The sequence below is a fragment of the Phoenix dactylifera genome, chromosome 9, assembly GCF_051530095.1.
Source record: "Phoenix dactylifera cultivar Ajwa chromosome 9, Ajwa_hap1_PhDact_Kaust_v1.1, whole genome shotgun sequence".
Lineage (NCBI taxonomy): Eukaryota > Viridiplantae > Streptophyta > Magnoliopsida > Arecales > Arecaceae > Phoenix > Phoenix dactylifera.
The window spans coordinates 29,392,695-29,407,282 of record NC_143198.1 but is presented as its reverse complement, the minus strand read 5'-3'; the positions used below and the strand labels follow the sequence as shown (position 1 = coordinate 29,407,282).

Below are 14,588 nucleotides of genomic sequence, written 5' to 3'. Positions count from 1 at the left end.
CTCTGCACCCCCCCACCCCCCCATCCTTTTGCTTTCCCTTTTCTTTCTTTTATTCTCTCCATGAGAACTCCTCCTCTCCCTTATGGCCACATCCCCGAGAGATCCATTGGGATACCCACCAGAATCCCGTGCTCCGCCGCCGTCCCCGGTCGCCGAACCACTCGCCGACGGATCGGAAGCCCCGGGAGACGAAGAGCTCGCCGGATTCTTGAGCCAGTCCCTCCGTATCCCCGAACTAAACTTGCCGGACCGGATCTTCCCCCGAAATCCAGCGCCGTGGAATCCTCCAGAGATCGATTTCCGGGCGATGGTCTCGCCGGAGAACGACGGATCGGCCGTGGAGCTTCTCAAGTCGACCGGGTCGGCGTTCGGGTGCTTCCAGCTCGTGAACCATGGCATCCCGCGGGATTTGATCGCCGCCGGCGAGGTCGCGGCCGCCGCGGCGTTCAGCATTCCGCCGGAGAAGAAGAAGGCGGCGGCGAGGTCGCCGGAGAGGCGGTGGGGATTCGAAGTGGAGGAGGAGGAGGAGGGAGGTGAGGAGTTGTTATGGTATCGGAACGACATGGGAGAAATATTGGCGGGAATTTGGACACCAGGTTACAAGGATTTTAGGTATATTAGTCTAATATATTAGTCTATTTTCCTAAATCGTCTTCCTCAAGAGCGCAGCATCTTGATCCATATCTAACGGCTGTGAGGTGACGAAACATTATATATAAATCCAAGCACCTGCAGGTAAAGTTACCTTTCTTATTTCTTTGTTTCCCTTTCCAGTGATAAAATCGTACGGTTGTGGATGGAGATTGAGAGGATTGCAAGCAAAATAGGAGAGATTTTGTTAGAGGATGGTGCTCGTGGTACTCAATCGTGTTCTCAGAGAAGAAGCGAAGAGGTAGCGGAAGGCTCAGTTCTTTGTCTCCATAAGCATGGTCAGAATAATTCAGTTGGTGGATTAAAGAACGAAGTTCTACGAATGGTGATAAGGAGTTCGGGTTGCTCGCACACTTTGACTCTGCATCTCTGTTGCCGGGCTACCGAGTTCCATGTTTACTCGAAGAGAGGTTGGTTCCGGTTTTGTCCCAACAATGAGGCCATCGTCGTCACCATCGGTAACCAGATCCAGGTGATAGTTCTGTAAGTTATTTTCCTTTTATTTTATTTTATTTTATTTTTTTGCTAAGGCACGTTGATGATACCTAACAAGTACGGATCCACCTAATAAAATCAAAAAACAAAATACTTCGGAGTGCCCGAGGCCATTCTCCATCTCCAGCCCACAGAATACCATCGGAGTGACTGGCTACATAAGCAGTCATTCAGTCCGCAGTTTCATTAGCTTCGAGAGAAACATAGTTGGCCTGAAAGATCTCTCCATCCCTCATCATTGTCCAGATATTTTTGGGCAAAGGGCGGACACTACTATTACCCTTGGCTCCCTCGAATTTTCATATTCTTTAACGTATGTGTTCCCACACATTAACACAATAAAAAAACCAGTCACAACATTGTTCCCAAGCGTGCGTTCAGTGCACCCTATATTCCCAACATTCCTATCATCAAACGGACTTTATGATCTCCCCACCTGTTTCCTTCAGGCACGCAGTGGTGGGCTTTACAGGCAGGTGATTGGAAAGCCTGTTTTCCAGGATGGAGACCACAATGATTTTGTAACTATAGCTTTCTTCTACTGTCATCCAGTCTTCATCAGTACTCACTCTCATCCAACTGTGCGTGGGGAAAAGGCCATCTCGCTCACTCAACAAGTCATGATAGGGGCATGCTTAGTTCTCCTGTGCCACATTATAACTTATATCTATGGCCGCTTCTGATACTTGATTGCAATAATGGTGTTTCCCTTCAAGTTAATATTGTTTGTCAAAATGGATTTGTGCAATATGGAGTTGGTCTGCTTTTTACCAAGCTGGAGAAGGAGATTGGTTAGCTTCCCATTCGTTTTAGTTCAACATGATGCTTGATTTCCATTTCTCATGATGTATGTAATTGGATATTCAATGATATTACATGCCACTGCTATATGATTGCAATGAAGGTAGATTTGCAGTAAGTTGTAAAAGAAAGAGGAAAAACTGAAAATTGATATTTTGGCAGCAGACGACTTTGGAAAAGCTTTGCTCGATTTTCTTTCTTTATACAAAATTTGGTTTATTTGGATTCAATTGCATCGAGTCCAATTAGATGACATCTATATCTTAACGAAGTTTACACTAAATCTTAAATTAGACCAATGCCGAACTTGGACTTTTTAATTTATGTTTTCAAGTCAAGACAGAAACATGTCAGGTTTGGAATTTTTTATCATTTTTATATTTTTATCTTTTTATTTAAATTTTGTCGAATGTCATATATTAGCTTGTTGATTTGGTTGCCCTCTTATTAGCATTTTGAAATTGATTATAATTATCATGTTAGATGAACATCATTAGTATTATAGTATAAAATTATGAATAATAATGGTTAAATAGTAGCATTTTCATTTTACAAACGATGCCCACTCCAGGCATAGAGCTGTGTACCACCTTCTAGAGTATTGGCAGTAAATTAACAAGGGAAAGGTTATATTATTATAATATTATTCTTTAACATTAGCATTATATTTAAAATATTAATATCGTCATATCAAATATATCATAAAATTATATAATTACAACATATAATGTATAATATAAAATATTATTTTTATAATATGTGTGTTATATTTAAAATATTAATATTGTGGTATAAAATATACTATAACAAGTCAAGGATATAATTTTGCTATTTTAGAGAATTGGACAAATTTTGACAATCAGATATAACGTGGTATAAACAAATGGCATATCTAAGCTACTTGGCTTTTCTTATTCCGGTCTTTCTTATGCTCCTACCAAATGCTACTTATTCAAACAGTCCGAGACGGCATGGTTCGATGAGTCTAATTCAAGTGGTGCCTTGTGCTCTCGGATAAGCAACGAGGCTTCTCTTGTCAGCATTTTCATGATCGTGATCCAGCTGTTGACAATCTATGCGACTATGCTAAAAATATTATACCATAGCACTCAGCAATTGAGGCTATGTATAACCGTAGAGGATGGTTACCCTTTTTTGCCCTTTTTCCTTTGGTGCTAACTGTAGGATGGTTACTTCATCTGGGCGAAAGAGCCACTGAGGGTTGCAAGGAAGAAACATTGGGTCGTTGTATTCGCAATTGAATGCTCTCCATGTCTCTGCTCAATTAAAATCACCACTTTTCCTAAAAGCTTAAGCTTATAGGATGAGGTAGATTTATTTATATATTTTATATTTTCTTACACTTCCCCTCACATGTGGGCCGGATTTTTCTTTAATGGGCGAGCCTAACATGTGAAGTTTTTAATAATAGGGTTAAAGAGTGCGGAGACAGAGTTCAAACTCAGGACCTCTGCTCTGATACCAAGTTGAAATCACCACTTTTTCTAAAAGCTTAAGCTTATAGGATAAGATAGATTTATTTATATATTTTATATTTTCTTACATGCTCGGGTTTCAAGGGAGAAATCATGGGTTAGTGTTTTTGCAATTGGGTGCTCTCCTTTATGCCATAGGCTTTGGACTTCCAGTATGGATCGAAATTGGCTTAATTTGATCAAATATCAACAAGGGTTGTCTTCAAGACATTCTTCATTCTCGTAAGCATAGGGAAGGTGATAGCTGGGGGTGGTAGCATATGACATTAGACCCAGCGAAAGGAGCAACTGTAGTTGCTTTCGTATGAGCAAAGCGAATGGAGCGTAGCACAATAAAGTCAGTAGACCTCGTAACCCTAAAAGGAATATGAGTGTTCTAGAAAGAGAAAGGTTAAAAAAAATGGAACAAAGAGAGAGAGAAAGGTTAAATAAGAGAAAAAAGTTTTAAAAAATAATCGAGTGTTCTAAAAATTGGATGTATTGACTAGATTTAAGAGAAAACTTTATACACTATAATTTTCAATTTTTTATGGTAGAACTTTTGCATTGTCTCTAGCCATATATATAAATTAACAAATCAAACAATGTAAATATTGTATTTCCCTTATTCTTGTTATTTCCCTTTTTACCACTTGTTTTGTAATTGCCTCGTCTCATAACAATTTAGTATCAGGGATTCATAGTAGAATTAGCCAAGAGCCAGAAATCACCTTTGGCTAGTTATATAAGCTCCTTAAAACGAGCTAGAACCACGTCAATCGAATTCATCGATAAAAAACTTTTAAAGGAAAGAAAAAGAACGCTTAGTATAGCTCACTTTTTGCTAGAAGCTAAGGGTATTTATACTGGACCAGTGACCCTCCGAACTCTTAGCTGCTACTGATCCTATAAGTCCAACCTCTCCAATCGAGTCGAGACCAGCAAGCAGCAAGCGGGGGAGAGTCGACGTGTTATCCCAAATCTCTTTTTCTCTTTTGCCTTTGAATTCAAAAGTACTTGCGTAGGACCAAGAAACCCCCGGCAAGAGTAGGCCAAAGATACACATAACTTCATATCCTAAGTATTGTAATGAATCAAAGTATAACAAATAAAAACACTTCAATAGAATATCATGTTAGACACCCATAGTTACAGATCTAGGATCCTCTGTTGTGCGCCTTTTATACCACAAAGTGGTATACCCCCTGATTAACTATCACATCATCCATTTTAGAAAGGGACAATTGTTGCTTGTCTAAGGTGCGCGTTGTATATGGCACCAAGGCATCCAATGATTAAGAGGACAGAAGTAAAGGATCGTGATAGCTAGAGCAAGCATATGCCACTAGATATCCAATTATTGATTTTAAAATCGAGAAAAATTAAGTACCCCTACCTCTTGAGAAGAGCATAGTCAAGCTTCTTATATTTGCTCTCTTTTTCCTCTTTCAAGGGCATAACACCTATTGAAGGACAAATATATTAAAGTTCCATTTTAGAGGGAATGAAGAGAACTCAATTTTGCCATTTGAATGCAAATTAGCCCCAAAGGTCCACAACGAAACATCAAGTGGCATAAGATATATATGTTGTTTCTTTTCCTTAGCAAAGGGTAACTTGTTCCTTTGGTCCATTAAGATTTAAGCATATGGGTCAGACATGCTTGAAAGAACTATTCTAAGTTACTGCTAGGGTAGTACATCAACTGAGCGATATGCATGCGTCCGTGATCCACTCGTAAGGCCACGATGGCTAAAAAGGACCCTTGAAAAGGTTGCTAAGGTTTGGAATAGTAATTCTTGGCCCCGTGTCCGGCAAATCCTGACATAAATTGATCTTTGATGAAGGTTTACTCCAACCTAATTAATCACATTTTTTTAGTAACAACAAGAGGGGGATTTTCGGACTCCAAGTCGAACCTATGCCACTGGTAACAGTTCCCAACAACTTCACCAAGCCTATTTGAACCTGTAAATATGGTTTGGGAATAAGAAAAAGGAGAAGAGAAGTAATTACTCTTCTTAAAATAGTTATTCCTTTTCTGTTTTACTGATTCTTTTTCTTTCTAGCCAGATAACTCCTGAATTAAGGGCGTTTTTGTCACAAGAAAGGACCCTAGTCTAGGAACAAAGTTATTCCAGCCCCTTGAAGTAGTTATTCTGGGAATAAGCAGGTCTGACCTGAATAACTATTCATGTCCTATTCCTAGGAATTTAAAGCTTATCCCCGTTCTATTCCCGAACTAACAATCGCGAGATTAGGCGTATGTAGGTGACCAATAAGAACACGGCTAGTCCCTCCAACGGATATGCCTGCCTAAGACAAAAGTAACTTCGTTTGTGGCCACTGCTCCTGCTTCCTGTAAGTTGACCCATAACGAACTAGTTATACTGGAAAGGGTAAAAGACAGTTGGAGTTTGCAAATATTTTATAGCACAGCTTTCTGTGTCGCAAAATATCTTTTTTTTAGACATAGAGCCACTTGAAAGAGATATAAATACATATATATACATCCATATGTATGTATGTATTTATGTATGTATGTATGTATGTATGTATGTATGTATATATATATATGTGTGTGTGCGCGCGCGCGCGCGCATGCATGCATGCGTGTGTATGTGTATGGATACATGCATGCATGTATATTTGTAGCGCAGACATATATTTTATAGCATGGACACGCATTCATTGCTACCTAGAACTACTATCCTTTTAACTGATGCACATATGGATCTAACTTGCTGAAATCTTGGGGGCATTTATCCCTGCATGGCCAAATGGAAATAATTTTTTTCCCGTGGAGTAATGAACATGTTTGGTATATATTTGCATATACTCTTTTTTTTGTTAATTGGAATTTACACTTTTTTTCTGCATGGTATTTATTATTCACAGAGTCTGCTCAATGTTGCTGATCAGTCTGGTTGAATCCCTGAAGAACAAGTTTACGACTTCTTCCACAAAATTAGGGCTCACGTCATCCTGTAGCTCCTCCCAGCTGATAAAATTGTTCATCCAAGTATCCCTGCAACAAACTTTAGATTATAATTTCCATCTAAGTAATCGCTCCGATGGTTTTGCTCACATGCACTTCCGCACCAAGATTTGTATGGTTATACTACAGATACTTGTGTCTAAGGAATTTTTACTTTCTCAAAATTAGATTGACAGATATATAGAAGTCGGAGGATAATGTTTGACGATAACGACTATATGTTTGTTTTGCTCAAAGCATGGGTTAGCGTTCATCAAATTAATAGGTAGAACATAATCTTTGGAAACGCCATCATCAACAAGGATGTGCCAATGATGCCTTTTTTAGGGTTTACAAATGCATTATAATTGTATTTATTGACTTCGCTGAAAAAAAAAGGTAATAGAATAATGATGGAGATAACTTAGTAATAGCAAAAATATCAGTTCAAGACCACTGTCAGTGTCCGGGTATCCTGTTCTTGATAATGATATATGCCATGGCTTAGAGTTGTGTCCTCATATTATGCATTGCATGCATTGCATGCATGCCTGCATTCTTTCACAAAACAAATCAAAAACATGTTAATCCATGTTGATGTTCAGTTCTCAAAACAAATCGGATATGACGGGACGCACTTCAAAACACACTAGAAAAATAGTTTAACATACTAATATATATTGAAACCATAGAAATCTCAAGTTAGTAGTAAAATATAATATGTAACCATTACATGATATTTAGTTTCCTTCTCTTAAATAAATTATAAATCCTAGAGCTGAGTGCTTCTCTGTTTTTCACTACAAACAGAACCAGAACAAGATACTCGATCCAAAACAACATCTTCATTCTTTTTCAAATAGATACGAGCATGAAGGAGAATGAAGATATTCAATCTGTACAAGTTAACTTGAACTATTCTGATATAGCCAATCTTTAGATCAATTAATCTTCATGCATTATGAGAAGCACACAACAACATCTGAATTATCTCGGCTTCAGTTTCAGGTAGTTACCAAGTATAAGATACAATAAATGTATGTATCCTTATCCAGCTAAACTACCATAAAATCAGTATCTAAGGCTGAAAATTTATTTTTTCAGGAGACTAAGGCTGACAATATACTCTGAGATAAAGGGAAAAGACAGAGGCAATGCTTCTAAAAAGACAAACTTTTATATATGGCAACATCCTTTCTTCTTGGTTTTACCTACATTATAGAGATTTAGAGCTAAATGAAGACCAACCTGATCAAAGAGACTCTTCCTCATATCAGCAGCCTGGCGACGCAAGTTAGAGTATTCCATCTAATTCTTCAACTGAGAAAGAGACAAGGAGTAGGGTTGCAAGACAGACTGATGAAATTTCCAGCCCTTCAGATAAGGGTCCTTTTTATAGCAGGGCAAAAGGTAGGTTTGTATGCTCTGGACAAGAATAATACTCTCATATTTTGGGTATACCATTGAGATAGAAAAAGATGGGTATGTCGTGCATGCAGCAATCTGGTTGCCAGGGTATGCAAATATCTATCCATTCTGACTGATATCTTCAGCTGGGGCTTTCCATAAAAAGGATCGATTTGGATCATATCCATTTGATCAATAAAATCTAAGTAATAGGAGATACCAGCAGTTCAGGCAAGTCCTACTTGTTGCCCAAGAATCAAAGAAGCATGAGCTCCAATTTGAGAATGTTATTATAAAATGTCCTTCTGAATTATAAACCATCTTGTTTTAGCGTTTCTTTTTAGGTAGTAAGACACCAAAAAAAATCAATAATACGATCTCACCTTTTAAGCGATACAAGAAGTGGTATGTCAGAACTCAATGCCCATTTGCAACTTTCTACATAATTTCAAAGCATGTCCAGTTAAGATACTGGAACAAGGGAAATATAAATCAGCAGAATCATTAACATGTGGATCAAAGGCAAGGACACCATATATGCAAGCATGTCAAACCAAAGAAGCAACTTGCGAGGAGAAGTGTTAAGAGAATACAGATCAAATGACAAGTATCTTTATCCTTCCCTACATTGGCTCTATTATATTTCTTGCATGGCACATAAGCTCCATGAGGCTAATGCATCTCCTGCATCCTTGTCATCCTTATCACAGGTATAGTCTCCTCGACCACCCTGAAGATGTGGACACGCATTTCTACTGGACCCACAAGCTCGAAAGCACAATAATCTCCTTCCTCAAGGTTGTTGCCGCGTGAGAAAGCAGACCACCCTCCAGATAAACGGTCCCTTGAGCATGGAATGTAGACCACCACCCAAGCCTTCCCATTTGGGTCTCGGAGGACCAAATTAGTTCTTTTACGGGGAAGATGCGCGCGTGAAAACCAAGCAGGTATCCTCTGCATTAGTTATAACAAAGCAATGATCAAAATCAGAGTTCTTGGAATTCTTAACTGCCTCATTGTACAGGGAAGCAGCCAATTAGGCCAAAATTTTTAATGTGGCATGATCTCAGGAATGAAACATTACACTAATGCTTCAGCTCACAAATAGCTTAAACTTTCTGTAAATGTGTTCAGGAAAACTAAATAAAGTGAAAAGGTCAGTATAAAAAAAGAACACTCCACCATGCTTGCTAGTTAAAAAGAAGAAGAGTATGATATGGAAAATGAAAGGAAGACAAGGCTAACAAAATTTATCTAGAGGTACATGACTGTTCAACTGGAATTATTAGAGAAGTAAACGTTCCATATTCTGAGAGCACAATAAGAACATATTAGATATATTATAATGTAAGGTTAAGCGCTGGACAGACACTTGCCCTTGAAAGATAAAAATAGATTTTAGTATAGGACAATAACCTGCATTCATTGCAAAGAATGCGAGCATTTATTTTAAATATATAAGAGGAATAAAACATGAGGATAATTCTGGAGGAAAAAAAATGATTTAGAATTATCTTGTGCTGTACGCCTGTACATATATATATATATATATAACGGTTGGATATTATAAGCTTTTTGTGTGATTAACAATCTGCATCGATGCTGTGTGAAATTCACCGTATATGCAATAATATTAACTTACAAGTCTTATCTCACTAGATAGTAAACTCACCAGCATATAGGTCCTGTAGACACTCATCGCTGTCATGCGCATTATCATATGAGGGAATATAGAGGTGAAAGAGTTGGCGTCTTCCCTTGCTTTTGCTCTTTCTTCTGCTGTCACAGGTCGTCTTCTCGAGACATAGCCTCTATACTGTCTGGTGGGAGAACCAATCATACAAATCGGGAGTTCATCATCTTCTGTTTTAATTTTGACATCCCCACAAGGTATAGGAGGTGACATACGTCTTCCTGCGTCATATCAATATAATTTTAAGAGTGAGTTTGGATCTAACTACAAAGCAAATTAGCACTGTTAAATTAGATTATGTGCATCGAGCCCCAATTAAAACAATAAGCAGAATGATAATGTGAAGAATTTGTTGTTGCTAATGTAAACTTACCACCACCCTTGACTATAGTCAATGACAAGAAGAGTAACCATTTCTTGAATACATCGAATATAAAGTCATTTTCAGCTTAATTCATTCTTTAAGAAGTGTTGGGTGGGGCAGAGTCATTATAACTTCAGTATCTTCGTTTTGTTCAAATGGAGGAATCATGCTTCCTAGGAAATATTAATACTAGATGAACATGTGAAGAACAAATTAACTTGGTGCCCTCTCTCAATTGTCAATTAATTCCAGATCTAAACAGCTTATTAGAGCTACTGATAGTGTTGGAACCTCTTGTCATTATATACATGAGCAAGTTTGCAGCTTTTGTGATTTTTTTTCTCGATATTTTGTGGGCGCCTATATAACTACTGTCCTATTTTATATTTTTATCTATGTAGATCCTTCCAAAAAGACCTTTTTCTATAAATTGTGATCTTCATCCTGAAGGGAAACTAAAAATTTAGTGTTGTTGCTTGGCCTTACATTAGGACCTAACACCTCTGCCTCTACATGTCTAGATGTAAAAGCCTAAAGGAAGCAGCCTCAAAGGCAAAAGGATAACTTCTCATAGCTTATTATAGTCACTTTTCCATAAGGTAAAGCATTCCAACCTAGTTTGCACAAATAATTTCCAGATAATTCACACAAGGGCCTATTCAAGTCCAAAAATTTGCTTCTAAATGTCATAGAATATAAAATTAATAAAGAATATAAATTAATTAGAATATTGGAACCTGAGGACGACTATAATCATAAGATGAGTGTAGTATATTTGAGAAGGTTAAAGTGGATTGGTAACATCAGCGTAAAAGTAAACAAGGCTATAGATTAGCAGTTGCGCTCCTTCACTGAAAGGATGCTCAATATTTGAATCTTGGGAGGTGTTTCCAAAGTATTTGGCATAGCTAACTCTTTTGTCCTTTTATTGAAAATGATTGGTGTTGCAGCTGCCATTATCTCAGAAAGAAAAGGGAAAAGGTCAGATGGATAAAATTAGAGGGAGCACCGCTAGGGAACAAGGAAACCATCTTCGATGCTTCAACATCTGTCATCTGAGGCACATAATGATGACTAGAAACAAGAAGGCAATAGATCAAGTGACAAGTAATGATTTAGTTTGCTGGATTTATTTCGCAAGCATCCCTTCCAAGGTCCGCCGTACCGGTATCGATCAGCATACCGGTGGCGGCCCGGACTGGTCCGTACCGGTGGTGTACCGGTCTAAACCGGTCCCGTACCGGTTCAGTACCGGTTCTTCAACAATAAACTACCGGTACCGGATTTCACGTCCGGTACGTACTGGTACGGCAGACCATGATCCCTTCTTTCCAAAAGTTTGGGGTTAAGGTTTATTTGTCATATCTCAGTCACTGGGAAAATTCTGCTCGTTGAGATGTTTCAGAAATTAAGATATGTGTTCAAAAATAAATCTTGAGGTTCAAGTTTACGTTTTGACCTCATTTTATGCATCACATGCATGCCTGCATTCTTTCACAACACAAATCAGAAACATGTCAATCCATTTTGATGTTCAGTTCTAAAAACAAATTAGCATGACGGGATGTACTTCAAAACACATTAGAAAAATAGTTTAACATACTAATATATCAAAACCATACAGAATTTTCACTATGATGCACATTAAAATATTTCAGCTATTACGTCCAAAAAATTCAAAACTCTATGAGTGCACTTATTAATACATTGACATATAATACTCTTACTACTCGTGTTCATTCCAAACAACAAATTCAACAATCTCACAGAGAATGTATGACATTGCCAATGCATCCACATTGCATCCATGTATCCTAGCAATTCTATGCAAGCCAATAGAAGTAATATATTTTTCTAGCCACATGCAGATGTAGCTGTGGTTTCTTGTATACATATAAACCAGATCAGAGACAATGCTTGCACTTACCTTGGATTGAATTCGAATAGTGAACTTGTAACTGATTGGGTGCATGTCTGTCATTTCGAAGGTCTGTCAACTCACTTTCGCTTGCTTCCTTCTTAACATAGCAGCCAACATCCAAAGATATCTTTAGCGGTCTTCCCCTTTTATTTCTATCATTACTGGACTTCGAACTTCTATGAGGTCTTACTGTGAGCACATCTTCCCTCTCACATGCAGTTGTATCAAAAATGAGAACAGTGAAGTGCATGCTTCCTTCATATTGAAAGACCAGGAATTCATGCTCCTTTAGCGAGTGGTCTTTGACAAACTTTGGCCATCCAGCAGTCAGGAATGCTCCTTCAATGTTTTTGGTTAGTTGGACATACCACTTGCTGCCACTGGGACCCTGAAGGGTCACTCTTCTAGATGCCTCCATTGAGATATGTTTCAAGAAGTTTGGTGGGATTTTCTACAGCAGTGAAGAAAAAATTAATATAGCAATGTCTAAATACACCATAATGTCAAACATATCAGAAGAGCATTATGAATCTCGATTCACTTTAATATAGCTGAATTTCTGATTTTTAGAACAAATTAGATTTAGTTATGAATTACAAAGCATATCAAAAGAGTATCATGCATCTCGATTCACTTTAGTATAGCTGAATTTCTGATATTGTCTATTTCGAATTTTCGACACATTCATGCATGACGGTCATTCAGAATAATTTGCTGATATATAGAAAAAATTAACTTAATGCCCCTCAATAGTTGGAAATATGATATAGTTTTGATAATATAAATATATAGTATAGGTTAAACAGAATATTGTAAAAGAAATGTTTCCCATAATGGCAATGTCATAATGATGTAAAAAGAGCATGATGACAAACCATCATAATACACTTCTAGAAAGAAACTCAAGCACTGGCAAGTCATATAACTGGGTGGGCAACGCTTCCTTTCTATCGGGAGAGGTTGAAACATATATTTGCAGTAATATTTCACTCATGCTACATGAGTAGCAGCACTAAGTGTTTCTATTCCATGAAATTATCGCCACACGTTCCTTATTACTGTTTTCACTAAAATTTAGGTGAGTGCAGTTTATGTCTCCTGCAAAGAAGAAACTAAGTTTCTGCTTAGGCCCACCTGCAGTACGCAGCAGACTTCGAGATTCGCATATTGTTTCATGATAACTTCTCAGTGCATCATTGAACACATGATGTAGAGCATGAATCTGAAAACAGGCAGGCCACTAGCAAGAACTCAAGGAACTCATTTTCCTCATCACTGCAGACCAAAACCATGCTCAAATTAAGAAAGAAATTAATAATTGGCAGCTTATGAATTAGGGGACGCATCTCAAGTATTGGAACCATCTCAAAATGAGTTCAATTTGGAGGATAGCTTCCACTAGGTAGAATCTAACAGTGATGAAATTTAGATGCAACTCAGGCAGTGGCATCATGGTGCTACGCAACCGTGGTAGCTACATCATGGTGTTACCCTGCATGAATTGCACTTTTCTGAAGCGAGATGACACTTAGATGGTTGGCACGTATCCTCTAAATTATAGGCTGCTGCTTGTTAGTCTGTTTCCCAATTTTTAATGAGCGCATGTCGATGCTCAACAACATCCCCTGCAAAGTTGGCAGCAATGTCATGAGGGTAGCAAACTCTAGTGATGTTAGCCATGCAGCATGTATGCTGCACTCTTGTTATCAATTTGATTGCTTGTTAAAAACACTAGTATTTGGCACATAAAATGCACATCATAAGAAGCATGGTCGGTGGTAATCCATCATTTGAAAAAAGATAATCCAATTATTTATGTAACTTGATAAATCATTCTCATTTCTATCTGGTGCACTTCTCTTGTTTCTCTCCTTCATCCAGAGCAAACCTGAACACCTAGAGGGTCATATACATAGATCTATTAATTGTGAAAACGTGAGGTATCCATCATTCCTGCCCAGGAGTTCGCTTTACAATACCAGAAATTAATATTGTAACATCACCCAATAACTATTTATGTCAGCAATAATACATTTCAGATGCTACCAACAAATTACTTCAATTAAGTTTTTATTTTCTTTTTTTAAAAAAAGAGCAAAGAACAAGAAGCATTTTCTTGTGTTATTTATTAGTATCTGATCATCGGGATATTCCTCTTCTAACAACATACGCATATTTCCTCTTTCATGACCATAGCCAGGATGGATCGATCAAAATGGAAAAAGGCATGCTCGAATACAAAAGGTAAAGTGCTAGGAAAAAATTGAAGTTGCCGGAGGAGAAAAGAACAAAAAAAAAGAAAGAAATAAGAGAGAAGAAGTGGTAGACTTGCCAGCCGCTGTCCGAAGTCTCCGAGCAGGACTTTAAAGAAGTGAGGCTTCCTCACCAAAGTCCTACTGCTCCGTTGTTGCCTTTTTCCTGCCATTAATTCTCAGACCATTACGTCAAAAAAGACCCCCAATATTTCCTTATTAGGAATCAATTGAAGAAGATGGATCTTAGAGAAGGAAAGAAGAGCAATGAGGAGGAAGAGAGAGAGAAGGGGGGGTGGGGTGGTCTCTTTCTCGTGGATCGAATTGGGACTTTTAGGGAGCAGGAGGAAGTGGAAGCGGAGAGATCGAAGTGGTAAAGGAGACGCTAGAGCTCGGCTTTTCAGGCTTCGGTGTCTGCTTCTCTCTGCCCCATGTGGCCGTTTCCGCATCGAAAGGCCCGGTTCCATGTCGGGAAGCTGGCGGGAAGTAAACTGTGACCGTTGTGACGCACCGTTACTACAGCGACTCTTGAAAGGATAACATGGTATCCGG

At 38.3% G+C, this 14,588-nt stretch overlaps 2 protein-coding genes and 1 pseudogene across 3 annotated transcripts; 1 reads left to right on the top strand and 2 right to left on the bottom strand.

Annotated features, from left to right (window-relative positions):
- The first annotated feature begins 22 nt into the window (after positions 1–22).
- LOC103722022 (uncharacterized) lies at positions 23–2,113 on the top strand. Of its 2 annotated transcripts, none has more exons than XM_017846391.5 (3): positions 23–612; positions 775–1,123; positions 1,596–2,113. In XM_017846391.5, exons 1-3 carry the CDS (start codon positions 83–85, stop codon positions 1,827–1,829), a joined length of 1,113 nt encoding a protein of 370 aa, XP_017701880.4. In that variant the 5' UTR covers positions 23–82; the 3' UTR covers positions 1,830–2,113. The 2 variants fall into 2 exon arrangements, with proteins under 2 accessions (XP_017701880.4, XP_089781711.1); XM_089925585.1 differs by having other exon boundaries at positions 775–1,134; positions 1,596–1,771.
- A 3,927-nt stretch (positions 2,114–6,040) lies between these two features.
- LOC113463736 (pseudo histidine-containing phosphotransfer protein 2-like) lies at positions 6,041–7,897 on the bottom strand (annotated as a pseudogene).
- A 317-nt stretch (positions 7,898–8,214) lies between these two features.
- Positions 8,215–14,494, bottom strand: LOC103722010 (B3 domain-containing protein Os01g0723500-like). The gene is made up of 4 exons (XM_026810384.4): positions 14,117–14,494; positions 11,791–12,235; positions 9,479–9,720; positions 8,215–8,760 (listed from the first exon to the last, which is right to left on the bottom strand). The coding sequence occupies exons 1-4, from the start codon at positions 14,207–14,209 to the stop codon at positions 8,479–8,481; spliced, it is 1,062 nt and encodes a 353-aa protein (XP_026666185.4). The 5' UTR covers positions 14,210–14,494; the 3' UTR covers positions 8,215–8,478.
- Positions 14,495–14,588: the final 94 nt, after the last annotated feature.

What these genes read in the sequence shown, in the direction of transcription:
- LOC103722022 (XM_017846391.5), top strand. Translation starts at nt 83, where the DNA reads ATGGCCACATCCCCGAGAGATCCATTGGGATACCCACCAGAATCCCGT. An exon ending in CCAGGTTACAAGGATTTTAG is followed by an intron (nt 613 to 774) that starts GTATATTAGTCT and finishes TTCCCTTTCCAG; the next exon opens with TGATAAAATCGTACGGTTGT. An exon ending in CCATCGGTAACCAGATCCAG is followed by an intron (nt 1,124 to 1,595) that starts GTGATAGTTCTG and finishes TGTTTCCTTCAG; the next exon opens with GCACGCAGTGGTGGGCTTTA.
- LOC103722010 (XM_026810384.4), bottom strand. Translation starts at nt 14,209, where the DNA reads ATGGCAGGAAAAAGGCAACAACGGAGCAGTAGGACTTTGGTGAGGAAG. An exon ending in GAGACTTCGGACAGCGGCTG is followed by an intron (nt 12,236 to 14,116) that starts GCAAGTCTACCA and finishes TCACTGCTGTAG; the next exon opens with AAAATCCCACCAAACTTCTT. An exon ending in CTATTCGAATTCAATCCAAG is followed by an intron (nt 9,721 to 11,790) that starts GTAAGTGCAAGC and finishes GATATGACGCAG; the next exon opens with GAAGACGTATGTCACCTCCT.